The 27,585-nt window shown below is 46.5% G+C and overlaps 1 protein-coding gene across 6 annotated transcripts in view; it reads left to right on the top strand.

Moving 5' to 3' along the window:
• Nucleotides 1-1,544: 1,544 nt before the first annotated feature.
• Nucleotides 1,545-27,585, top strand: part of LOC102561522 (probable E3 ubiquitin-protein ligase HERC3) — a 92,862-nt gene continuing 66,821 nt past the window's right edge. For 2 of the 6 annotated variants that reach the window (XM_059722293.1, XM_059722296.1), the window contains exons 1-3: nucleotides 1,551-1,656; nucleotides 4,063-4,173; nucleotides 4,317-4,580. In XM_059722293.1, the coding sequence (XP_059578276.1) occupies nucleotides 4,134-4,173; nucleotides 4,317-4,580 (304 nt within the window). In that variant the 5' untranslated portion in view covers nucleotides 1,551-1,656; nucleotides 4,063-4,133. Of the gene's footprint in view, nucleotides 1,657-4,062; nucleotides 4,174-4,316; nucleotides 4,581-27,585 lie in introns of all 6 variants that reach the window. The other 4 variants (XM_059722299.1, XM_059722298.1, XM_059722294.1 and 1 more) reach the window with 4 other exon arrangements.

The raw sequence follows: 27,585 nt of genomic DNA on the forward strand, positions 1-27,585 counted from the left end.
TCCTCAAGAAACAGCTTGATGAATTCAAGACAAGCAACAAATCACGAGCACGTTACCTTGATTCAACCAGTGTACACTACTGTGCAGCACTAAATCTCCATATGCAGAATCTGTATAATTTAAAAGTTCACAGAATCTCCTGTGTGACAAAGAGGAGTGGGCAATCAAAAAATTGACAGCTGTTACAATCGTTGTCATGATTTCATTTAAATCAGAAGATGAAATCTTAGTGGACAGGCTTTCCTGATGAATAATACAATGGAAACTCATAAGAAAACATTTAATCTCAGTTTCTAGAAGCTTTACAAATCCAGCTGTTTGACCCACCATAGCAGGTGCACCATCAGTGGTAACAGAGAACGCTTTGTGCAGGTCAATTTGTTGCTGTGCGAAAATATCTTTGACAGCATTAAGTATGTTGTTGGCCTTTGTTGTGCTATGCATAGCACTCAGAGAAAATCATTCTTCCCAAACCTCCCTGGAGATAAAATATTGAACAATTATAACAGGATGAGGGATGTCATTTATGTCCGTGCTTTCATCCAGTGCAAGGTTCATCACATCACAAGCATGGAGGTCTTGAGTCATTTGTTCCCTAACATTAGTTGCCATTTCATCTATTTGCCTTTGAACAGTCCTGGATGACAATGGCATTTCATCAATATGAGCAATGACATCTTTCTTATTCGCAAAATCCTAAAACAGATCCTCAGCACATTTTAAGAAAGAATCCTAAGTATGCTCCATCTGTAAAGCACTTGCCTTTCTGAGCTATAGCTAGAGCTGCAATGCAACTTGCCCATGTGGAAAAAGTATCTCTTGTTACAAAACTAGAAAAGCTGGCTGGCTGTTTTTTAAATGAATCCACAGCTTTTCACGTGTGCCTGCTTCATTGACTCCGGGAAAAAAAAGAATATGAAGTAATTAAAACTAGGAATACGAAGTAGAGAGATGCAAATAAGCTGCATACGAGCTCTTTTAATAAAGTAAAAACCTGAAAAATATGAACTGGTTTAAGAGAGTGAAAAACTGAAGAAGTGATTTAACAGAGCAAAATAAACGGAATAATAAACTGAACTCTTCTGAGACAGCAAAAGCTGAATGTGAATCAATATAACAGCAAAATAAACTGATTAATACAGACTGGCTTGAGAGAGTGCAAGAGGTGAATATGAATTGATTTAATAGAGCAAAATGAACTGATTAATGTGCAGAGAGCCAAAGCTGAATATGAATGAGTTTAACAGAGCAAAACCAAAGTGAATAGCAAAAACGAAGACTGAAATAATGGAACAAGGCAAAATAAACGGATTAACATGCGATCTTGAACGGTGCAGCAACGAGCAGCTACAGGCCCCCGAGCCACGTGCTTCCCTCGTACAAGCACGGGGCAGAGGGCGCCTGCACCCCTTCCTCTCTTGCATCCTGCCGCGGCGGTACCCTCGCCGCCTCCGCATCGTCCTGCCCACGCAGCTCCGAGCGCACGCTCTTCCGGGCCGGGCTCGGGGCGTGCCGCGCTCTGCTGCTGGGGGAGGGGAGACTCCTGGCCCCGCCCCGGAAGAGGCTGCGCCGCGCGCTGTTGCGGGCTCGGCTGCGCGGGCGGCGGCGGGGCCGGGCTGGTGGAGCTGGGCAGAGGTCAGCGCCCGGAGTCTGTAGGTCAGTGCCGGCGTCCGCGCCTCGGGGGTCGGGGCTGCGATGCCTCCGGCCAGTCCCCGCAGCCGGGCCGGGGACGCGCCTGGGAGCCGGGCCGGGCCGGAGGCAGCGCAGCCCTGCCGCCGAGGGCCGAGCTGTGGCTGCTGCCGGGGGTGGCCGCCCCTGATATAGGGCAAGAGGTGATCGCTCCTATTTAGGGCCTGGATCACGAAGGGCTTTATGTACTAAGAGCATGAATTAGGTCCAAGCTTGGATTAAGTCTTGCTTTGCATTAGAAACAAGGCAAATGCACCCACTTCTTACTTGCTCAGAATAGGACGAGCCCAGCTTGTTTCAGTGAGGGGATCTCTGGCGTGTCCAGCTTTAATGATGCTTTCTGGGTTTGATCCAGCACGAAAATAGTAAAGTCTGCTGCTATGAATGACGTTGGGCTAAAACTTGGCATACAGGGTAGTAGGCTGATTGGAGTTTTCTTTCTCTGCCTTCCCACCCATTTGAATAGTTTGGTCAGCCCTGTTTTATTCCTAAATTAGGCAGAGGAGTTCAGGGCTGTATCAGTGCAGTGGTTCAGCACATAATCCAAATGTGGAGCTATGGTGTGATAAGGGAATGAACTAAAACCTAGTGATTTCTTCCTCTGCAATGAGAGCTTGTTTCTTTTTGCAGCAGTCCGGTACGAACCAAGGGCTCTGGACTGTTAAGCCGTGACTGTTTCCTTTTCATCTCTTTTGTTTCCTCTGACATAGCCTTGTTATTGTTCCATTTTTGCTTTCTCTGAAGGTGTGCTCCCTGACTTGTATTGAATACACCAGCAGGAACCCAGCGCATTGACTTTATGGTCTTGTGCATTTGGCCAAATTACAGCATCAGTATCTTGTCTATGTATGACACCAGGGTGGGCAAGATACGGCTCTCAGGCTGGATCTAACCTGCCATTGTAGCTATCCCATGGCTGCCTCTGCAGCACTCTACATGGGGCTGAGCCCTGTCTGCACCCACCCCGCATGACCACAGCCCTGGCCAGTGCCCGCAGCTTCCTGGTGGGACTGCTCCTGCTGCTGCAGCTGCCTCCAGTGGCTCCTCCTCCTCCTGCCCCTGCTATGCCACCCCAGGCAGGGAGAAAGTTGTAGCTGGGCAGCTCCTGCCCCATCCTGCAGGGCTCCAGCTGCCATCTACTCACTCCACCTGCCTGGCATGATGAGCAGCCACTTATGGGCTGCTGTGTGGATGGAAGGCAGCTGAGAGCTGGAGCCCTGTGCACTGGGGCAGGAGTTTCCTCACCCCTACCTGGAGCAGTGCAGCAGGGACAGGAGGAACTGCTGGAGGCAGGGGGAGCCGAGCAGTACCCAGGTAGCTGCAGCAGCAAGAGTAGCTCTAATGGGAAGCTGCACATACTGGCTGGGGCTGCGGCTGCGGCTGGGGGATTGTTGAGCACAGGGCAGGTTTGGGTGGGAGTGTGTGTGGCATGGGCTGCCCTGGGCAGGAGTGGGCAGGACTCAGCCCCATGTGCAGTGCTGCAGGGGCAGCCCTGGGCTGGATTAGGGAGGGGGCAGAATACACCTGTACCTGCACCACATTTTATGGATGAGCTGTGCTGCATGCACCCCCTTCCCTTTCCAACTTTCAGTATCTAGTGTGTAAATAGGTCCCCCCGCACACATGCGCACTTTTGTTACACACACGTGCACTCCTGCGCGCACACACCAATATGCCCCCCACACCCACCTAACATTATATAAGAGTAAGATTTTATTTTGAGCTATTATGTAATCACCTCTATACAAACTATTAAAAAACTTAAATCGGGACAAACAATATATTTTTAAATAAAATTAAAATATGTTATAGTAGATGTTTGATTTTTAGTGTGTAGTTTCTTTTTTATCTATAATTTGTTAAAATGATATCTTCTGAAAGATGTTGTGTGTGCAGCCCTTGACAGCTCACGAAAACTTAAGTGGCCCATCAACAGAAATAGTTGCCCATCCCTGGGCTACACTTTTGGGCCACTCCATGTGACCTGCATGGTTGGTGTATGTTTTTTCTTGGAAACGTCTTGTGATGTGAGGACGTGTGTATGGGTACATACATGTATGTATATATGTGTGTACACATGTATTTTTGCACCAGTTCCTTCTTTACCTGGATTTTTTATGTAGTGATGTTTTATGGTACTGCTTTTGACCAGCACGCTGTAAAGAACTGCGGGAATCCTGGTGAGGACCTGCTTAAGTAACTTATTTGCAGATGCCAGAATTAAAAAAAAAAAAAAAATCTATAAAAGCTATCAACTGCTGTGTTTGGACCTATGAAATCAGAATATGATATGCTTGCTTTCTTTTTTTTTTTTTTTAATAGGTTTGGAAATAAAATACATTTGTGTAATTGTAATTGGCACTTTTCTTTTAGGCTACGTACCCATCTTATGTATGGAGACAGTTGAAGCATAGAAGGCACTATTGGGGCGATGTCTAGGGCCCATGTGCCTCGACTTCTTACCTGTCCCATCTATTGGTAAAGGTCAGTTGGTGTAGAAAGTGTGCAAGTCTGATGTGATCAGGCAGGGAATCCTCTTTTTTGTGGTTAATATCTCTTCCTGTACAGAACAGCTGTCTGTGGTTACTTCACTTGCTGATTTTTTTTGTTTTAATTCTTTTCTGCAGGCAGCATAAAGCTACATGACTTGCTGAAAGAAGAGAAAATGTTATGCTGGGGCTATTGGTCTTTTGGCCAGCCTGGGATAGGTAGCAATCTGCAAGTAATCATTCCTGAGCCCCAGGTATATGGATTTATTCATGACAGAAATGTCAAGGAGGTGGCTTGTGGAGGAAACCATTCTGTCTTCCTGCTGGAGGATGGAGAAGTCTATACCTGTGGGATGAATACCAAAGGACAACTGGGCCATGAACGAGAAGGAAACAAACCAGGTATGTTGACTTCTGTCTATTTCAGACCAAGCACTGTGGTGGGATATAGGATGAGGGGCTTCATGACATAGAGTCGCAACAGCAAATGGAGCCTGCTGGTTGTGTGTAACCCTATCAGATTAAGATGCTAAATACGATGGGACTGGCTCCTGAAAGCTGGAGGATTACAAAGGTGCAGAAGACAGAGGAGGGAGTTTTGATGCATGCGAGCAAAACACCAAAGTAGAGGTGGGCATGCAGGTGGTTTGTTGGTGAAGTTTCCTGCTTTGTACCCAAGTGGCTTTCTTTTCTTATAGCATTATAAAGATCTGAGTGGCCTCACTATAATGTTCCTCCTGTGCCTCTCCAGATTTTGCTATGTTCCCTAGAATTGGAGGATTCCTCCATGTATACTTGGTGGCTCCTCCCTTCTCTCACCAGAAAGTTTTCACTTGATGCTAGTGGAAGGAGGTCCATTTTTAACGGGATGATGAGGATTTTTCTCCTCTTTTTCTTCTGAGGTCCTTAGTGTCTAACCAGGTCTACAGACATTGCCCCCTTCTCCCATCTCTGGAGCAAGCTAGTTTTCCCCTTGCCTTTCCAGGCTCAAATTCCCCTCCCCTTCTGTTTCAGCCAGCAGAGACTTTGTGTACAAACTGCAGGCTCTCCTCTGTGTTCACAAGGCTAAATCGACCCCACCTTATTTTATTTGGAGAGGTCTCAATCTTCTTTTGTATAAGAATGAAAAACTGATATCTCCAAATAGTGACATTCCTCTTTGTCTTGAGCTGCTTTTTACTTCTTCCTTCTTTGCAGCAAGTTCCAAAGACTTGTGTTCTTTATTTGCAAGCTTACTGAAAGAAGGGTGTCAAAGAGTTAAAGTCCAAACACTAGTGATCCCCAGTCCAAATCAAGCATTGCAATTCAGCACCTACTCCTAGTTACAAACTTGGTGTTCTCAGAGCTACTGGAACAATGTCTTGTCATACAAGGACCTGATATTTTATACAGTAGATAAATCTTCCACATTTAAGGACCCCTCTCCTCCCCACCAATCCTAAGTGATAGGCTGTTCTTCAAGGTTCACACTACTGGGTTTAGGAGGAAACTTCTCCTGTGGGTAAGGCCGTTCCTTGTGTACCAATTATGGGGGTTTTGCAGCTTCCTCTGAAGCACCTGACAACAGCCAGCATGAAAAAAGAACATTGGATAAGAGGGCTGTCAGAACTGATCTTTTGCTGTGGCTTTCCTCCTGTCCTACAGCTTTATTTTTCCAACTGTAATGTATAGAAAGTGGGATCTGCAAAAGTGCCTTATCTTTTAAAAGACAAATCTTACTTGCTTTCAGAGGGTTTTGGGTTTTTTTGCACTTGGGCCATTTAGACTCTTGAAAATCCTACCCAGAATTGATGACTAAGACTTAAGTCTCCTATTGTGTGGCTAAATAAAGATGATCCAGGGTTTATAAATTTAGATATATGCTGCTCAGCTTCATTTAATTTGCATTGCTGAGCACTCAGAGGCCACAGTCAAAATCAGGGTGCCCTTGTACAGATGCACAAGCTGTCAACTTTTTCTGTAGCCTGTCTCTTTACAAGGAGATGGGACAGACACAGTGAGAGAGGAAATGGGAGCACAGGTCAGTGTCTGAGCTGGGAAGAGAACCCAGGTGTCTTGAATCCCACTATATCATGTGGCCTCCCATAAAGATTTTGTAGAGGTTGCAGACTGGGATTAAGTGGGTGCTCTTGGACTGATTTTTTTCCCATTGATTTTTCTGTGCCCTTCTCGTTGGGGGAAACATTTGAACGACTCTGTTAGTGAACTGGGATTTCATAAATAATGCTCCATTTTGTACTGAGTGGAGATATGGGTACACTTTCTAGGGTAGCAAGCAGCTGATGTGAAGTAAAGGGACTGGGTAATGTATCTGCCCTCTTTCTGGTCTGTATGAAAGTGAAAGGAGGGGTGGAGGTCTGATAGCAAATTGTATTTTAGCTTGAAAGGGCTGCATGAGGCCTAGGGCCAAAGCCCTATACCAGTTTTGGGTCTGATTCATGCCAGAGCTTCCACTACCTTCTTGGTACAGTGTAAGCTGAGAGAACGGGCCGTGCCACTTGCCTATACCCTTGTTGTGCCAGGAGTTTTGCTTCTGACTGATGCAGCGCCAGAAGAAAGCTGTCTCTTATGAGGGTGTTGAAGCCACAGTGGCTTGGCAATGAACCCTGATTCAGGGCATTTCCCAAGCAGCCACTGCTCATAAAACTTGTACAGAGCCCCACCTAGAACATGAAACTGCTTACTAAGGCCTGCAGCTTGGCTTTGCCAGCTCTGATCAGTATGATTAGGTAAGTATACAGAGGGCCTGGGTTGTTTGAAGTCAGTAGCAAACCTCCTAGTGAAGTCGGATGAGGCCCTGCAGTCTGCCTTTGCCCTGGCTTTGGTGGGGCATGTTTTGCTGCTGTATTAAAAGCCTCCATTTTGTGTTGGATTTGTGCCATGCTGCAGTTTAGTCCATGATGATTATTTCCTTGGTTGATATCTGCTGTTAGCAAGACACTGGGACTTTTGCGACCACTTGACAGTGATCTAATCTTAAATCAATGGAAGCTTTACCAGCAACTTCAATGGGAGGAAAGTTAGACCAGCGCTGAGCCATTTTCAAAATCCTACCTTCTGTTCCTTTTCTAATACAAACTCTTTGAGTAACTAATGCCTTTTTCTGTTCCACATGTGTTCAGTCCTGTAGTAGTAGGTTGCTTTTTAAAGCTCTCTTCCATTAATGGTTTTAATCAAACAGCTCGTTTTTAATGAAGCATCAAACAACAGTATGGAGTCTTTGTGTTCAGGTAATTCCTCCCAGATGAGTTCCCCTGCTACCAGTGAAGAGCTGGTTTGGAGAAAGAGACTTCAGAAAAGTGTTCATTAGGAAGCTGGGTTTGTTTTCACATCAGGCAGATTCTGGGCTGCCATACCAAAATCCTGCAGGAACTGTTAACAAAATTCCAGCGTGAGAGACTTCTCTTCAGCATGGGAGGTGGGAACTGCTGGGGGGTATTCTGCCTTGTGAATGAGGAGTAGAATTTGTATAAGCTGCTTTTCTGCAGATGACTTTCTTGCTAATTCTAGCCTTCCTGTGTAATGGGCAGATAGTAACAGGTGTGGATGGAGGAAAAAAGCTATTAAAAGGGATCCTATCCGTTGTAAAGGTAAGATCTACTTTATGCGTTTTCCTTTACCCTCTGGAGAAGGGAATCAGTTTAATGTCTCCAGTTTTAAGTGATTGCTTCCATTGTGTTATATCTAAAGCCAAAACAGTGTAGTTCTCCTTGCTTGGACATGCCTGTATAGTTCATGCAGTGCATCGGGGCAAGGCTGATGACATGTCAGGGTGCTCTGAGTGGTGCCTCCTGTACTGGGAGCACCCTCGTCTGAGCACCTGAGCATCATTCCTGGGCATGTGCTCAGATTGGGTTGTGGTGTGCAAACCATGTGATTTTTGAGTATATGTGGCTTTGTTCTCAGTAATGTGGCCACCTCACTTGGGAAGCTGTATATATGGACCACTAGAGTCCAACCTAATGTCAGCCCTTGGCTTTCCAGCTTGATTCATAGCTTTTGCAGCTAGCAAAAAGTACACGTTGTTTCAGTTGCAGTTTCTTTTCCCTAGGTGTGTTAGGGGAGATGGAGAAGGTCTGGGTGTTCAAAGCAAGTGTTCATGCTGTAGGTACATTGTACCGGGTAGGAGTGTGAAGTGACTAATAGGGCTGATGGCTAGTAATTTGGGAAGCATTGGCATGTTGCTAAGTCTGCTAAAGATGTGGGAACTGGTGTCTTCCTTAGCGGCTGAGTATCGGCCACTCTGGGTTTCATTTGGATTTGTGGATCTTCTGTTGGTGTGAAAACTGGGTGCTTGTGGAATGCTAGGTCCCTATCCCAAGGAGATTGCATTATAATCTCTGATTTGTCAACAGTGAGAGGGTAAAGCTTGCATCTTCCCTTCAGTAATGAGCAGCAAAGTGACTGTACCCTCTTTATTGCTGTTGCCTGCCTGGCTGCACATGCACCAAGATAACAGTTTAATTTTGCATTGTGTAGGTTTGTCTGCCCATGTCTACAGGGACTGGAAATGCAATTCAAATTTAATCTATTTTAAAAAATATATAGGTATGAATATTCTGGTGATTTCTGAAGAAAATCCACAGGATGACTCCAATCCCCTGGGTTTCTCTGTTCCTGTGCTCTAAGAACACAGCTAAACTCACTTATTCTGAACTCCAGTACAAGGTTAGCTCTGACCAGATACCTTGGCATTGCCTTTGAGTCATCTGTTAATCATAAACTTTATAACAGCTGTGAGTTTAGAGGCAAACTGTGCATGGAAAGGCTGTGGAGATGCATATTTCTCTCTTAATCTCTTCCTGGTGGGTGAGGAGGTATTTGTGCCAGTGCTGATCTATTTAAACTGGGGGAAGCAGGATGACAGGAGGGGCTGTACTCACTGGAATCAGCTTTGGAAAGGAACAAGGCACAGATGAAAAAGAATGGCTGAGGGGACAGTGAGGCTAGTGACTGCTGACTTGCTGACTAGGTAGGTGTGGGCACATGTTAACAGTGTGGCAGGATTCTCCTGCTTTCCTTCAGTTCACTGAAAGGAAATGAAGAGGCCTGTCAGTCATTGTGCCCAGTCCCCCTTCCATGGAGCTTGAGTAAACAGGCTTTCTGGAGAGGATGTAAAAGGGGATGACGGAGGAATCATGCCCTCTGCCTTGGCACAGAGTGGAAGCACTGCTTATAGCTGGAGCAGTGCCCTGCTTTAGCCCTATAACCCTGTGTAGGGAGTAGATCTTCTTCTGTTCTTTCCCTTACACAACACAATATAGAACTCAGTGCAAGTACAAAGCACTCTTGCCCCGACTCGGCATCCTGTGCCCTCTGTGCAACAGAAATACTGGTTCTACATTGGGCAGTACTGAGCTGCTTCTTTCAATCTAGCAAAAATCTTTCAGCATTTGTCTAAAACTAAGCATGTGAGCAGTTCTGCTGAAATTGGTAGATCTGCTCGTGGGCTTAATGTTAAACGAATGCTCAGTGCCTTTACAGAATGGGGCTTTTGGGGGTCTCTGGTAGTGTGCGAGGGGCAGGCACTAGGAGCATTTATACACGTGCTTTGGGAGTGGTGGGGAGGAGAGGTGCTTTAATTAGAGGAAATCTGAGATGCTTTAATTCATTGGTCCCACTCTAATTAAAGCTGCTCTAATTAAAGCACCTGAAGAGTCACGTGTATCAGCATCCCTGTGCTGAAAAATGGCAGTGGGGGCACTTTAACTACAGCTTGTTGAATGAGCTGTAGATAAAGCACCCCATTGCCATTTTTCAGTGCAGGGATGCTGATACATGTGGTGCTACATTCTGCTGGAGTTCAGTAATTACCATATTCCAGCAGACTTGATTAATTGAATCTGCTCCAACACGTAGTTACAGTGCATTGGCACAGCCTTGCTACATGTGTATAGGAACCCTAGGACACCAGTTGCTGGGTCAGGGCTCTGGATGTGAGAGATGTTGGTATTGGCTTCGTTTTGCACTTGCATGGTCTGGAGCATATGTGCATCTTTCTTTGAGTGCAGTGTCTCCTGGGACTGCAGGAATTACAGCACAGCTGGTTTGTCCTTCCAAAAGTTTGTATAAAAGTCAGGTTTCTCTCAAATGAAGGAACTTGTGTTCTGGAGGCCAAGTCAGTGGTTATCTGTTCCTTCCTCTAATACTGGAACACTGTAAATGTGTTATTCAGGTCATCAGATTTACCACTACCAAAGTCTTGCACTCTGCTGTTGATTGTGTGTGATATACTACAGGTTTTATTGTAAAAATTCTGTGTTGACTATGTTCATGGTGCTATAATAATGTGCGACTCAGTTTACTTCATTAACCCTTCATTCTTTACGCATAGGCCAAGTGCCAGGGTTGGCTATGGGCAGGATGAGAAAAGATGGACCTTTAGCATCAACAGAGTCTTAAATACCTTTGCTGATGTTTCAGCAAAGGTGAGAAGCCCAACACCAACCCAGGAGATCACCAGAGGATTCATAGATTCATAGATGTTAGGGTCGGAAGGGACCTCAATAGATCATCAAGTCCGACCCCCTGCATAAGCAGGAAAGAGTGCTGGGTCTAGATGACCCCAGCTAGATACTCGTCTAACCTCCTCTTGAAGACCCCCAGGGTAGGGGAGAGCACCACCTCCCTTGGGAGCCCGTTCCAGACCTTGGCCACTCGAACTGTGAAGAAGTTCTTCCTAATGTCCAGTCTAAATCTGCTCTCTGCTAGCTTGTGGCCATTGTTTCTTGTAACCCCCGGGGGCGCCTTGGTGAATAAATCCTCACCCCTCTTGAAGTGCAGTGCCCAAAATTGCACGCAGTATTCCAACTGTGGTCTGACCAGCGCCTGATAGAGGGGAAGTATCACCTCCTTGGTTCTGTTCGTCATGCATCTGCTGATGCACGATAAAGTGCCATTAGCTTTTCTGATGACTTCGTCACACTGACGATTCATGTTCATCTTAGAGTCCACTAGGACTCCAAGCTCCCTTTCCGCTTCCGTGCCACCAAGCAGGTCATTTCCTAGGCAGTAGGTATGCTGGACATTTTTCCTCCCTAGGTGCAGCACTTTGCATTTCTCCTTGTTGAATTGCATTCTGTTGTTTTCTGCCCATATGTCCAACCTGTCCAGGTCTGCTTGTAGTTGTTCCCTGCCCTCTGGTGTGTCCACTTTTCCCCGCAGTTTTGTGTCATCCGCAAACTTGGACAGAGCACTTCACTCCCTCGTCCAAGTCGCTGATGAAGACATTGAAGAGTATCAGGTCCAAGGACCGAGCCCTGCGGGACCCCACTGCCCACACCCTTCCACTACGACTCTCTGGGTGTGACCCTCTAGCCAATTCACCACCCACCGGACTGTGGAGTCATCCAAGTCACAGCCTCTTAACTTGTTCACCGGTATGGTGTGGGATACTGTATCGGGCCTTCCTGAAGTCTAAGTAAACGACGTCAACCCCTGCTCCTGCGTCCAGGTGTTTTGTAACCTGGTCATAAAAAGAGACTAGATTAGTCAGGCATGATCTACCTGCTATGAACCCGTGCTGGTTTCCCCTCAACATAATTAGTCCTGCCGGGCTCTCGCAAATGTGAGCCTTGATAATTTTTTCAAAGACTTTGCCAAGGATGGAGATGAGACTGACTGGCCTATAATTGCCTGGGTCCTCCTTCCTCCCCTTCTTGAAAATGGGGACCACATTGGCCCTTTTCCAGTCCTCTGGGACCTAGTCTGTGCACCGTGAGTGTTCAAATATTCCCAACAGTGGTTGTGCAGTGACGTCAGCCAGTGCCTTCACTACCCTCGGATGGAGCTCATCCGGGCCTGCTGACTTAAATGCATCCAGTTCCTCCAAGTGCCTCTGCACCATCTCAGGGTCTACACTTGGTAGTCTGGCGCCCTGCTGCTGCCTCACTACAATCCCAGTGAGAGACTTGTCTTTGCCCCTTGCTAGGAGACAAAGATAAATATGACAATGGAAGATCAGGCTGAACAAGGAGGTTGTCAGCTCCTGGGGGGAGTCTGTATCTGGAGATTGAGTGAGCAGGTGCAGAGATATGGAGCTCAGGGCTGGAAAGACTGAAAAAGGAGCAGCTGATTATCTTTGGGGGATGCTAGAAGCAGGTTGGAAGCAGACAGAGGGACTGCTTAGCCTCTTTGGAGTGGGTTGGGATAGAGAACCTCTTGCTGGATGGCCTTTGCCCCATTAAATGCCTTGTTTGAAGACACTGTCTTCTTTGCTAATAGAAACTTTGGGTTGTGCTGGTTTTCCCCCAACAGGAGATTAAATCCCTCTCCCAGAAGTGGAACTGGATGCTTGCTTCTTGAGTCAGAGCCATGGAGTACCACGGAAGGTGAGAAACCAAAAGGCCAAGGTTATACAGTGGGAAGGAGCCTGGGCTTTCCCCCTGCTCTAGAAGCCATGCATGGGTGACTTTGGGGGGACTCCAGTCTCAGAGCCCAGACAAGGTGGCAGTGGTCCCAAGCAAGCACCCTCTGGAGGGCATTCTGTGATGCACGAGACTAAAGAAAGAGATTTGTGATCAGTCTTAAAAGGCAAGCTATAGGACGAAAGGCTGAGTGATCTGGGACTCTTCGGCCTGAGGAAAAGAAGGCTGAGAGGGGACCTGGTAGCAGCTTACTGCTACACTAAGGGATTACATCAAGGGCTCGGTGAGCAACTGTTCACCAGGGCACCCAAGGGAAAAACCAGGAGTAATTGTCACAAACTCCTGAAAGATCGCTTCAGGCTCAACATTAGGAAAAACTTCACAGTCAGGGTGTCCATACTGTGGAATAAACTCCCTCCAGAACTGTGCAATCACCTACCCTGGAAATCTTCAAGAGGAGACTAGACTGTCACCTTGGTGGGGTCACCTGACCCCCAGTTTCCTGCTTGTTGCAAGGGGCTGGATCCGATGATCTTCTGAGGTCCCTTCCGGCCTTAAAATCTATGAAAAAGTCAGAGATGAATATCAAAAATCATACTTAGTCTGACAACAATACCGAATTCTTGTTTTCAAATGGTATATAGCACTAACAGGGCTAATTCTACAGGGATGCAGAAATAAGAAGATGGGCTGTGTGTGAATATTTTCACATACTTTGGTTTGCAAAAGCAAAGCTGTACCACACATCTGTTCAGCAAAAGTTACCCAAACGGGGGTAAGCTTCAGGAGGTTACTTGGGTTACCTCACCCAGTTAAGTCCATCAGGCTGCTGCTGCCACCAGTTCTTGTTTCTCCTTTTAAGAGGAGCTACAAATTACCTCTTAGATTTGAGAGAATCACTCCACACAGCTAGTAACAGAAGTGCCTTTAACATAGTGTTGTGATGGAGGAGGAGAACTGTGAAGCCAGAGAGTGCTTCTACTTTATGATCTTGTCCTGCATGACCTTCCTGAGTTAGTAGAATCCTAACTGACCAGCAAGACTTGGGACCAGTGAACTTGGTGATTGTAAATAACCATGGAGTCAGGAATATTTCCTTAGGAGTAATAAAGCTGTTAAGCTCCCTTCCAAAAAACAGTCCTTTTTCTCAGTGAGGGTATTTGTTTGCTTTCTTTCACACCATATGCCTTAGCCTAAAACATCTCTACTACAAGAATTCTTGGGATATGTAACAACGAGGAGAAAAGTATTTCTGCTGTTGTTTCATTATCTCATGCAATGGTGTTCAAGTTGTCTGGCCCTGCAGGCTGGATCCAGAGTGCAAGACCATGTTGTATGGTGCATAGGGCTAGAATTCGGTGACAGCAGCATTAATTATAGTGGTTCCCACAGCTGCGGCAGCTGCCACTCCTTCCATCACCAAATTTCTGGCCCCACAGGCAGCCCTGTGGGCTACATGATGCAGCTCTGAGCTCCAGATCTAGCCTGCAGCGCCAGATGAGTTGGACACCATTTCATGAGCTAATGAAACAACGGTAGAAATACTTGCTCCCCATGGGTCTGGAATATTCAGCAGCCAGATGAGTGGTGATGGAGTTAATTGCTACAGCTCTAGGAGCCCCTGCAATTAACACTGCCATTGCTTGCCACACTACTAAATTTCCAGACCCCTGGGGAGCCTTGCAGGCCATATCTTGGTTGTGCTTGATTTAATAATGTAAAATAGGATTCGTATAAGCTCCCAGCAAAACAATTTAAATAATGGCATTGTAAATTCTAACTTTCTTTATGAAAGCAATAAGATTGATTCTAACAGGTCATGGAAAAGCCTTAAGTCATCTGGCACCTGTTTATTTTCTTTTTCTATTCTGTAAGAAGTTGAATGTCTCAATGACTGGCAGTTATTCCAATGACACCTGTGACCACAGATGGATCTGCATTCAGCAGTACTGTGCTTCCTCTCAAGGTGTGAACAAACCAGAATTGTCTCTTGGAATTAACCAGTACAATTACTGTAACCTTGTCCTTCTCTTTGCAAAAACCAAAAAGCCATTGACAGTGGAAAGCTGAGAACTGTTCCTGTCAGATAATGTGGTATACCTGTAAAGGTACTGCTGTCATGTACCGATTGACTTCTTTTCTTTTTTTTAAAATGGTTGCCTGCTTTTATAAGCCTAAGAGATGGAAATCTGCAGATAATCATCTGTACTTTTCTTAGAATATGCTTTCAGGTTTGTGTCTGCAAAGAAAGTTGCAAATTTCTGGCCTTGCTGCTTCTGCTCTGAGGCTGGGGAGCATATTTTGTTGTGCTCTTGCATAGCTCTTTTACTGAACAGCCACTATTAAATGACTAAGTCACATAGGCTTGAACTTCTTTTGTAAATGTCGTGTAGTTGTTGTAAGGATGGGAGTTTTCCTGAGCTTTGTATTATGGCTGTATCATTACATTAGCTTGGGTAGTTTTCTAACTCATTAGTCCCATGGCAATAGGAGTTTACAGTACATTAGGTGTCTTTAAGCAGCCTGTAGACATCTGCAAGACTTACTGAACTACCACAAGAACCTCCTTATTGCCTCCTACGTGATTCTAGAGATTAGACAGCTTTCATGCCTCATGCATCTGGGCACTGAAATCATTGCCTTGGTTGACATGGTATGCTTCTTCAGCCTACCAAGTTCTTCCTTTAAGCATTCCTACTGATAAGAGCAACAGTGTCAGTTGGAAGGCACATTTTCATGAATCCATATCCGTAAAGCAAACTGACCAAGCAAATCAGAATCACTCAAACCCTGAAATTCTCATTACTCAAAATAATACTGTGCTTAAATGAAACCTGGCTGCCTCAAGGCTGGACATTACTGACATCTCAGATATTCAGTAAATGTCCAAAAGGTTGTTTAAAAAAACAAAAACAAAAAACCAGCCCCTGTAGTAGTCAGATGCTCTTGAACAGTGCCTACAAAGCTGCTCAGAATTGCTTTGAAGATAGGGGAAATTGCTCTAGGATAAATTCAAGCTATTTATAGCACACTTTTACATGTCAGCTCTGTTCCTGTGCAAGTAGATGTTAAATTTCCCATTGAATTAAACAGGAACATAGTGAGGATGCTAAATGCTTTAGAATAAACCATACAATATCTTTAAAGCACTTTTCTAATACAAGACTGAAGTGAAGGCTCCTGGAAAAGTCCAACCTCCCTTTTGGGATGAAAGTATAAAAGCATCAGTGCTGACTAGGGTGACCATACATCTTGGTTTGGTGTGGACAGTCTCAGATTTCACAGGCTGGTCCCAGTCAGACCATCAAAATTAAAATGGAGGGGGGGGGGAGGTGTCCAGCAGAGGTGGAGCAGCACAAACTGTGAAATAAAAAGCCCTAGCAGACACAAAATTGCCCTAAAATAGGTTAGTTTGATTAGTGGAATGACCACTAAAACAGGGAAATGACTGTTAATGCCTGTGAAGTAAAGAACAATGGGGTCATTAACAGGCCATGGACTCCCTTGGCTGCCTGACTAGTAATACCAGAGCTCCTGACTGGGGGGGGGGGAGGGGAGGGGGAAGTGTCCCAGATTTAATATTGTCCCATATGGTCACCCTACATATAATATACCATTTAACCTAAATATATAGCCAGCCAGCAAGGCAGGTAAATCCCAGGATCCTGTGCCAAGACTTGTTGAGCCCTGAGTGAGCATGTTCAGGAGGACACTGAATGTAGTGTTCAGGAAGAAGAAGCTATAAGATTTCTGCACTGTTGTGTGTGGTACTGTGCAGGGAAGATGGTCCTCATTTCCTCAGTATGCTTCTAGTCTCTGTTTTAATTTTCCTATCTCGGATCAGAAGTCAACATAGCTCTAGGGCTGTGTTAACCACTTTGAAGTAGGAGGTAGGGAGGAGCCAGTCTGCATCCCTGGCTCTCTGGCCATCTCTAAATTCTGTTTATTAATAGTTATAAAATAAGTCTTTCTGGGACCACTGGAGATGGGCATCTTTAGCCCAGCAGGCCTTTCCTCTCTCACCTGATGGCCTCTTGCTCAGGAGCTTTCCCTGTGCATGCAGCTACCCGAAGAACTTTTTCTGTTTGACTTTCAGCCATGTGAGAAACATCTTGTCCTTGGGATCATAGTGAGGCGTGCTCGCAGCCAGGCAGAGAGAAGAATCAGATTCCTTGCTGGGAGTGGGCCATATGGGGACTTAAAAGGCCCTGTGGAACAACCTATATCCAAGAGAGAGCTTTGCCCTTAGGCTGAGTTGCTCCTGTCTCCATGGTTGCTGAATGTATGCAGAGCGACTCCCACGGGCTGTACGGAGCTCTCAGCTATTTTGGGTATGTTAATGAGCCTATAGGACACCACTTTTTGCTCCTGAATTCCTATATTTAGCACCATCGCAAGCAGCCCTATAAAATGGAGCAGGATCTCTGCAGATCACACTTGTAACAAGAGTGTTTTGCTCTGTTTGGGGCCCATGTGCATTCACATGAAGTAGCCTGTGTTGCACATAATAGGGAAGCAGTCATCTGGTGCGCTGGACAAAGGAAGACAGCAGAACTGGAGTTGCTGTTGCTAGCCTTCCTTCACTCAAGTCTGTACTAGGCCTGTGCAAAGCAGCTGGTATTTCCCCCCCACCCGCTTACCAGCACGGAGTCCATGTCCAGCTCCCTTTGGTGGCTAGTGGGGACTGCCCGAATCTCCAAAGCTCTCTGAATCTTTTGTGAATTGATTTGGATCTTTTTATTGGTTTTCGGATTCAGAAATTCGGCTGCCGTATCTCCTTCGAATCAAATCAGCACCCGAAGCTTCGCACAGCCCTACTTTGTGCTGCTGCTTCCTTCCATAATGCCCTATACAGCTACCTCGGCCTTGTTTTTTTATGTATTTCCCTTTCTTTTTTCCACCCCTTTGTACTTCATGGCATTAGTTCTTAATCTGTCATCCACTTCACTTGAACTGTTTCCTGCCTCTCAGGTGAGATGTTCCCAATAAAGCATCCCATTCTCTCCACCCTTTGCTTCACTGCATCTTTTAGTGGGCGGGCTTGGAACTTAGGGGTTCTAATGCCTCTGGATAGAGAACAGAAGGTATTACGAGTTCAGAGGGAATCATACACTGATAGGAAGTGTGAGCTATGTGTTTTAGAGGTAGCTGAGAATGCTGAGTGGGGAAAACAGCATGATTGATTCTTCCATTAGTTTATTTGATGTGAGGGTAAAAAAGGAAAGTTGCTATAACGAAACGGATCCTCTCAAATGAATCAGCTGTATCATGGTAGTGTCCAAATGTTCTTCAGGAGGTCATCTTGTTAAGTTTGGTGCAGTCACACAGTAGGAGGTTTTCCATGCTCCAGAGAGCTTGCAATCAAAAGTGAGACTTAGGAAATCTATAATGGATATTAAGAGTAAAGGCGGGGAGGAGATAGGGAGGCAGATGGAATGGTGTTTGTATCATGAGGTTATGTAGGCTGTGTGCGCAAAGTTTTAACAGTTCCAAATTTCACTTGCTCTTGCTTGAAAGTCCATGCAATACACCTTTCAAAGCATCCACCCACAGTTTGCAGTCTCATAAACCTGTAAGATACCATGTACAGTATGGAGTAGGTACTTCTAAAACTCATGCAGAACCTGCCCCTAGTCCTGTTGATGGCTAACCACTATGTGTGAAGGTAATGTGTACTGGGTGTAGCAGCCATACCTCTCAGATTCTTTTGGGACCTGATTGTTTTAGCTTACATTTTCAGAAGGGCCCCTGATATTCCCACCCCCTTGCTTCTGGAGGATCACATTTGCCTAAACGCACAGTTATGTTTTCTCTAATTGTACAGTACACAGATCCCTCTCACTGCCATTGATGGCCATGCAGAGTGCAGGGGCTTGCATAGTCACCACTGTATAGTTTGGTCTGTATAGTCATTTTTGTCTCTGGCCTGGGCATTCAAAATTTCCAAGCTGTTTGCTTCATTGTTATGTGTAGTAGAGTGGGATAGAAATAAACAGCAGCAGAAGTCAATAGGAATAAAAGGGACATGCACATTAAAAAGTATATCCTTCTGACTAAGTTTTCTCCTGCCTGTTTTCTTTTCCCATCCTCCACAGCTCTGAGTTTGCTTTTCCTCTAAACAGGTTTTATAGATTTGGATTTATGTTTGGGTGAGTGGGTTTTGTCGCCTGGGCAAGTCCTAGCCCTTTCTTCAGGGTGCCTGCTGAGACATGCTGTAAATAAACCTATTGCATCTATTCTGGTGAAGGAGAAGACCTGTATTGTCCCCTAGGATTGAAAGAGGAAAGATGGGAAAGAGAGATAAGGTAAGGTTGAAAGTAAGGGGGATTCTGATAGGGTGAGCTAAAAAATGCTTGAAGTAAAATTAAACTGAAAACACATTGTTTTTTGATGAAAGGAAGCAGAACTCATGGCAGAAGGTGATATCTTTTATTAGACCAAATAGATATTTGCAAAAAAAATTCTTTATTTGCAAGCTTTCAGGCACAGGTACCAACAATCTCCTGGTTTTACCACACCCTCAGCTCTCCTGATAAATATGAATTTTCATTTCTACCTAGGAGAACTTTTACAATCTTTGCTCTCTCATATGCCTGAAGAAAGGTACCTGTGTCTGAAAGCTTGCAAATAAAGATTTTTTTTTTTTTTTGGGCAAATATCTAGTTGGTCTAATAAAAGATATCACCTCTGGCATAAGTTCTGATTCCTTTTGCCTCTAGACCAATACAGCTACAACCTGGAGACCTGACATTGTTTTTGATGAATCATTGAATATCCTTTTGTTTTCCATTGTTTACATATGCAGGATTAATCCTGCCTTCCTCTGAGCCCCATCATAATTCTTTGTCTGTACTTTATGTGAATAAGTTCAGTGGCATTTAGTCAGTCAGGGAAAAGTTTGGCTCTAAAGCAAGGCTAGCAAGGCTTTGGCCTCTATTGGTGGCAGTTGTTTGGGTTTAGTGCACTGATTTTCGGATGTTGCAACTGATTGATTCCAAAACTTCGGGGAATGCTCTAGGGCAGTGCTTCTCAACCTTTGTTCATTTGCGGATCCTTAAACAGTTTTGAATGGAGGTGCAGACACCTTTGAATTATAAGTATGGGTATTCATATACTTTTGATCAAAATAATCTTTCATCGACCTGCACAGATTGAAAACCACTGCTCTAGGGTTCTGCCTGCTCATCACTAATGATTGTGGGTGGGGAGAACAGAAAAACAAGAAAGGAGAAAAACAGGGACTTGCGTAGCCTCTAGGTCAAAGAACTGGGCGGTGACACAGTTGGAGTACTGTGTCCAGTACTGGGTGCCGCACTTCAAAAGGGATGTGGCCAGCCTGGAGAAGGTTCAGAGGAGGGCCACCCACTTGGTGAGAGAGCAGCAGGACAGGCCCTACGAGGAGAGACTGAAGGACCTGGACCCGTTCAGCCTCAGCAAGAGGAGGCTGAGGGGGGACCTGGTGGCTGCCTACAAGCTCATCAGGGGGGATCAACAGCAAATAGGCAGAGCCCTTTTCTCCCCAGCACCACCTGGGGTGACAAGAAACAATGGTCATAAGCTGATGGAGAATAGGTTTAGGTTGGAAATCAGAAGGCAATATTTTCCAGTTAGGGTGGCCAAAATCTGGAACCAGCTTCCCAAGGAAGTGGTCCTCACCCCTACCTTGGGCAAATTCAAGAGGAGGTTGGATGATCACCTGTCTGGGGTCTTGTGAACCCAACATTCATTCCTGCCTGTGGCAGGGGGTCAGGCTAGATGATCTGTTCAGGTCCCTCCTAACCCTAGCTACTATGAAACTATGACACCTATTAATGTGTTCTAACAGTATGACTACACCCCACTCCTCTGCCTGTCCCATGCCCTGAGTTACTAATCTTGAGGGAAGCCAGAGGCCCTGGGACGAAGGGGGAGGAGGCCAAAGACATGGAGAGATGAAGGAAAATGGTGTAAAAATGTGAGCCTCTGGCATGAAAGAAGAGATCTGTATTCTGGGGAGGGAAGAGTTAGTGGGAGTTCTTAGACTAGGAATTTGAGAGGGTGGTATAGAGGGACACTATGGGGGGCAGGAATTCAGAGCCCTGGTGTGTGCAATAAACTCAGCTAGGAAGATAGGACGTGTGTGACACTCCTTATATACCTTCCAGTTGTTCATTTGTAAACAGAAGCAGATCCCTAGCTGTGGTGATAATTCCAGCACCGTTCACCTGAATTGAGATAGATAGTAGAAATGGAGGGGCTGCTGGCTGTACTGACATAGCTAACAGCCATAAATAACCTGTGGGGACCTGGCAAACCCAAGGAGAGGTCCTCAGTGAGAGACGAAGAGATTTCTTGGGAGGCGTTTTCCTTCTGTGTATTTCTGATTTGCAACCATCAGAACTGTTGTGTTACCTGTCCACAGTGGGGAATTTTATTTTGAAGTGCTTAACTTGAAATTATTTTCTTTTTAGCTCCGTGGATGTCAGTAGGGCATGTTCTGAAGAGCATTTCAGAAATGGGGCTGTTACGGCCTGGTGCAGAAGCATCTTTGGGATGCAGTAGAAGCAGTTGGTGATAGTGGGAGCCAGCTGAGAGTTTGTATCCAGTCCTTGCTTTCTGGTTATAGTGTCTTGCAGTCACATAGGATGCTGACAGATGTGGGGGAACCACTGCCACTGTCCCCCCCCCCGACACTGTACTGGAAAAGGAATCATGTCAGTTTGACCCCACTGTCTGTATAGCTTGCGCACTTCAGCAGGCTTTTTGGCGCACTTATGTAATAGCTGATTGAATCAACTATTAGATAAAACGTGAAAAGTCCTCCTGAAGCACGTGAGCTATACAGACGGTGGGCGAGCTGGGTCAAACTGACACGATTCCTCTTCTGGGCATGTGCTGCACTTGGTGCAGGGGCACATCAAGCTGAAGGTAAAGCACTTGGGAGGGGGGGATTCCCCACATCTATAAGCACCCATAGTTCTTACCAACTTTGTACGCACTGATCTCCACAAAAAGATTTTCATAACTTTCAGTGGCCAGTGGATTAGGCATTATGAGAGCCAGGTTGGGCGGAGGGTGTTAAATCCACTTGTAAGACAATGTGCCACAATATGGTAACTCCTCCTGCAATGAGACAGTTATGTTTCTTTCATGTACCAGTTAATGGACATGTCTAGTCCATTGTGAGTCCATGTCTAGTGAGTGGAAAACTAAGAACTAAAGAGCCGAGTTCAGGTTGACAGCCTTTTGCTTTGAGTTGCATCATTTTACATAGCTGATTTAGCTGAATGACTTGTCCTTCTACCTGGAGTTTAGCTTTATTAGGCAACACAACAGGAAAGGGGGAACACAGATAAAGCCAACTCATAGTTCCCTAGATGATGTGGCTAAAGTACCTCCACTCTTAGGAGTTTCTCATGCTACACCCTAGAAGAGTCTCGTTTTTCCACTTACTTTAGGCAAGAAAAGTCAACTGCTTCTGAGCCATGTAACTTATTTCCAGCAGGAAATAGCAGTGCATTTCAGTCTCTTATACTCCTTCACAAATATAGTTGTCCAGTTGGTGGTTTTGGGGGGCTTTTTTGACTAAGGATTTTGTTGCATGATGCTGCAGTCACTTAGTTTCCCCATCCCATGTGTTTTGTTTCTTGGCTATAAAAAGCTGTGTCACTGACTTACCCTGCTGTTCCTGGAACAGAATACCGGGATCCTGTAACTTTGTATGAATCATGCTGTTTTGATTCAAGCCTGTTCAACTTCCTTAGTACACTTTACTGCACAGACTGCTTTTTTGGCTGAGTCACTTTGCAGGTTTACTGCCAGCCTTAGGACAAAAAGAGAGCCACTTCAGGTGCCATATAAGGGAAGGTGCTGCAAGGAAATGTAGGGAGGAGGGTGACGTGACCTGGGGCTTTTCTCACCAGGTGCTCTGAGATTGGGGCATTTATTTTGTAAATCAGTGTATATCATAGAGATGTTGAGCCTGTCTGTGTTCTAATCTTGTTTTGCTGAAGTCCTTGATGCTGTCTTTGATAACACCATGCCTCGCAATGGAGGCCAACACATGGGCCTGCACTTTTTCATTTCCTGACTTTTGAGTGTCTCATATTCTCCATTCACTTTTTGCAACTTTGGGGCATGTCTACATGTACATTAATACGCTTTTTCTAATGAGCATTAAATTTAATACCTCCAGTGTTACTAAATAAATGGGCATTGGACTACCCTAATGCACAGTACCAAAAGCACATGTTTTCTAAGTGACAAAGTGCAGTAAGTAGCCTGTTTTACTGTGCATTACCATAATTGCATAGGTTTTTATGTGATGCTGTAATGTGCAGTAAAATAGGCTACTGCGCATCAAAGTGCATGTGTAGACACCCTTTGATTTCCTTTAGAACTAAAGGCATCCTATGTAAATGCCAGTTATCAAGGTACCTTTATCTGCTGCTTGAGAACAGCTGCAGCTGTTCTGAACTGCTCATCATTTTCACCTCAGTAGGGCTGCTTATTGTCATGCTTGGGAGGATGTGTGGTGTCTGGGTCAGGAAGTCCCGACACTCAGGAAATCACCTGCACCTTATCTGTGCTGCAGTCTCAATCTACTGTAACCACCAGTGGAGACTCATGGGTATGAGTTTTGCCTGTGAAGATGCAGCCTGATGACCACCTCCTACTTTATGTACATAATATCTGTTGAATGTGGATATTGAGATCTTTTGGGTTGGGGAATTCTGTGTGAATTCTGTTCTTTTGAGTGCTCTGCGCACTGATGGTGCAGTACATACAGCTTATAAACAAAGGATTCTCCAAACCATTTAGTGATGAGCTTAAAAATGGCAAGAGCATACCAGTTAGGTAGAAAACTCACTGGTAACCAGTGGCCTATTTAATGATGCATTAGTTTTATCCTGGCCCCTGTCACTTCAGGATAATGATTTTTCACTTCTAACATTCTTGAGCCCAGGATTAGAAGGGGTCTCCTTGGCCATAGAGTCCAGCTCCTAATGTTCATAAGCAGTCATTTGTCTAAAACAGTGGTACCCAGCCTGCTTGCCCCGTGGGCTTGGTAGGCGATGCATGTCTGTGGCAGGGGCGGGCAATTATTTCAGGCGGAGGGCCGCTTACCCAGTTTTGACAAGCTGTCGAGAGGCGCATGGGTAGCCCCGTCCCTTAACAGGTGCCCTGCCCCCTTGTCACCGTCTTGGAACCTGTGCCCTAATGGCTTGGGACCAGTGTCTCAGGGCCAGCATCAGCACAGGATGGCAGGGGCCTGTGGAGCTGGGCTGGGCTGCACCAGCAGGGAGAGGGGGGAGCTGATCTGGCTCCATAGAGCTGGCAGCTAGAACCCTCTACTCCTGCCACCCTGCTCTGGGCCCCACCGGCACTGGCCCTGGGACACCAGTGCGGGTCCCATCTTCCTGCTGGCTCTCACACCCAGTGTCCCCCTAGCCTCGCGGTACACGCAGGCGACAGTGTGCAGCCCTGACCCCCTGCTCGCCAACAGGGAAGGAGCTGGTGCTGAGTGTGGGGAAAAGTGGCTCCTCCCCCACCCCTTGGCCAGCGCTTCCTGCTGCAGCTGCTTGTAGCCTGTGCGGGGCTGTCCTGAGCAGGCACAGGCAGTTCCACGTGGGCTGTGAGTGGCTGCAGTGCGGGATGCCTGCCATGGGCCGGCGAAGATCCGTTTTCCCCCCCTGCACTCAGCACCAGCTTGTAACCCACCCCCGCTGCCAGCCTGGGCCCCGAGCCAGCTCTGGGCTTACCCGTTGGGGCTGTGCACAGCGGCCCCCCCTGCTGGCTGCGCTGGGCAGTGTTTGCCACTGCCACCTCAGTGCTGTCCAGCATGTGAGCTCCAGGCAAGCAGCAGCAGCAGCAAACACTGCCTGGTGTGGCAAGCAGGGGAGCTGCTTTCCTCCACGCCGAGCAACTGCTGCCACACGGGGCCCAGGCTAGCTGCCAGGGCGGGCTGCAAGCTGGTGCTGAGCACTGCGGGGAAAAGCAGTCCCTCCTCTGGCCCGTGGCTGGTTCCCCATGCTGCAGCAGCTCACAGCCCATGTGGGGCTGCCTGTGAGTGGCTGCAGCAGGAAGCGCCGGCCACGGGGCAGGGGAAGGGCCACTTTTTCCCCAGGGTCCTTCTGTACAGCCACATGGTCCCAGGCCAGAAGCCCCTCCTGGGGCTTCTGGCTGGGGGTGGGGGGTGGGGGGCCAGGCAGACCCTGCTGTTGCAGGAGCCCACCAGGGCTTCCCCTGGGTCCTACTACTTCTGGCTCCTGTCATTTTTGACAGGAACCAAGGACAGATAAATATTAATTTTCTAAATTTTTTTAGGGGCCTCGCGGGCTGGATAGAATGGCCTCGCAGGCCAGATTTTGCCTACCCCTGGTCTATGGGCTTGATCTGGCACATGCGGCCAGCACAGTGGTGGCCTAATCTAGCTACAGGGGTGCTCAGCCCAACTCTATGTCCACCATAGGGGGCAGTGTGAAGCAGCTTGGCCCTTACCTGGAGGCAGAGGCTGGTGGTTGTGGTGGCGGAGTGGCCCTAATCCAGACATGTTGGTTATGTGGGGGAGCAGTCCAGCCTGATCCAGATATGCAGGGGCAGGCCCAGCCCTGATCCCACTACTGGTCAGTGGTTTGGGTGGGGGGGCTGGATCTGGGTGTTCATAGCTTCCATTGGTCCCCCACTGCCAAATTTTCTGACCCATGGAGATTCCTGCAGACTGGAGGCCATGGCTCTGTGGACTGGATTTGGCCCACAGATGGGGGTTGAGCACCCTTGGTTTAAATGGTTCAGCAAGAATTGTGTACTATCTTTTGCACACCACAGCTCTGAAAACCACTACAGTGTACACAGATAAAGAGAAGGAAACAAGGGCACTTTGGCCAATGTCTGGCCCATGCTGTGACAGGAAATTAGATTAACATATGCTCAAATGATCCTGGGAAAAGGACTGCATTCTGCATAACAGAGGGAGGCAAAAAAAATCAGTGACTCTTGCCAGTCTGGTACACAGAAGATTTTTGTAGTGTGTTACACATAAGCTCCCAGAGTTAGGAGAAGATATTAGCGCTGTTCCATGGAGGGAAAACTAAGGTATGGAGACTGAAGGTGGGGCTTAGCAGCGACCTAGCTCCATTCCCCTTGAAATCAGCAATTAAACTTCCACAGCCAAGCTTGCAGAAGGAAGACTAGAACCAGGTTACCAGAGCTGAGTCACAGCTGCAAGAGAAGGGAGAAGTCGAGCTACGTTCAAGACAGTAGGCCTGATTCTGCATTGCAGTAACCCTTCTGCACTGCTCCACTGATGTCAGGCCCGTGGACATGATCTGCAGGGAATTGCACCTGCTTAGAGAGCATGGATGCATAGACAGCACTGTGTTGGAATGGCCCCTTAGGACCAGGAATAAATGAGCAGTCCCAGTGTTGGCTACAAATGTCCAACTCGGGATCCTTAAAAATTCTGTTTTATTAGGTGGAAGCACTGTAATGAAGTTAAATCATAAACCTTGGGGCTGGTCCACACACACACACACACACACACACACACACACACACACACACACACACACACACACACACACACACACACACACACTCTCTCTCTCTCTCTCTCTCTCTCTCTCTCTCTCTCTCTCTCTCTCTCTCTCTCTCTCTCTCTCTCCAAGAGTCAGGTATACCTATCCCACAGGTGCTGGAGTCTGCCATCGAGGCTTCTTTCAGCGTGGTGTTATTCTCCAGGAGTGGGTCACTAGCTGGTCCTTCTGGCTGGACAGGTCGGGTGCTGGTCAAGTTGGAGATCAAGAGGGTGCCGCTGAGGGTCACTTTTCACTGCTTTTTATCTGTCCTTGGCAGGCTTTGGTGACTCCCCAGTTTTCAGGTTTGCCCAATCCAGGGGTCATTGACCCTTGTGGGACTTCCCCCTCGGTGGCTACTGGATGGCATCTGTCAGCCCCAGGGGTCGTCCGCATGTACGTGCAGGTTTGGGAGTCCGTTGATGAATTTTGAATAGGGCTCTGGGAGCGGTTGATCTGGAGATATTCATGCCCAAAAGTTGGTCCCCGGCATTGATTAACTCAGACCAGGGCTTCTAGCCCTTGAACAGTGAGGTTTAGAGATGTCCCGGTTGCTACATTGTCTTCTATTGATTTCTTCCGTTGGTTGATCTGCGGTTTCCCTAGGTGTTAATTACTGCCTGCTACTGTGTTAGGCATTCAATCACTGATTCACTAGTTCTTTCAGGGGCCCGCCTGATACAGGGAAGCGGCAGTTTGACTCCTGCCCTTGTTAACATTGTTACAATGTATAACTTACTTCTGAAACTAAACACCTTTAGTTGAAAGGTGAGGAGTATAAAATATAAGCTACAAAAGTAATCCCGTGGCACACAAATAGATAAAAATACCAAAATACAAGGGGAGATACAAAATGCACAGACACAAATTTTAAAACACAATTCCTTATCTTGAAGTGAAAGAAAGAGGAAGGAAGAAAAGGTAGAAGAGGAAAAACATATCCAAGGAGGGGAGAGCAACTGCAGGCAAGAGGAAAAGGGGGCTTTCTGCTACACCAGGAGCTCACAAACTCGGTGAGACCTGAGCAGCATTTACCTTAGGCTTGAGCAACTTGATTATTGGGCCCGCACATATTGCCTGAGCCAGGTGAGCCTAAGAGAAGTCAGTCCCAACTTAGCCTTTTTCCTTTGAGGAAAAACAGGTGAATGGGGCACCCAATTACTAAAGTGACTGCCCCAACTGAAAAGATGAATTTTGAAATTTCAGCTGGTGTTACCAGCTAATGCACCCAGCTCTGAGCACAGGCACTGGTTGGGGGAACAACTGCAGTTCTCTGCAGGATGCGAGTACAGAACGAAAGGTGATGCCATGGGTTTTGTGTTAGATGAAGCTTTGTGTAATTACACAGATAGTAATACACTTTCACATTTTAAGGGTTTTAAGCTCTTACTTTGTGAGGACTTGTGTCAGTTTGGTTGCAAGTCTGAAACAAGTTCTGTAAAAAAGATGACAGTGGGAATAAAACCCACCATTTTTAACCTCTTTCCC

The sequence above is a fragment of the Alligator mississippiensis genome, chromosome 2 (assembly GCF_030867095.1).
Source record: "Alligator mississippiensis isolate rAllMis1 chromosome 2, rAllMis1, whole genome shotgun sequence".
NCBI classification, from domain to species: Eukaryota; Metazoa; Chordata; order Crocodylia; family Alligatoridae; genus Alligator; species Alligator mississippiensis.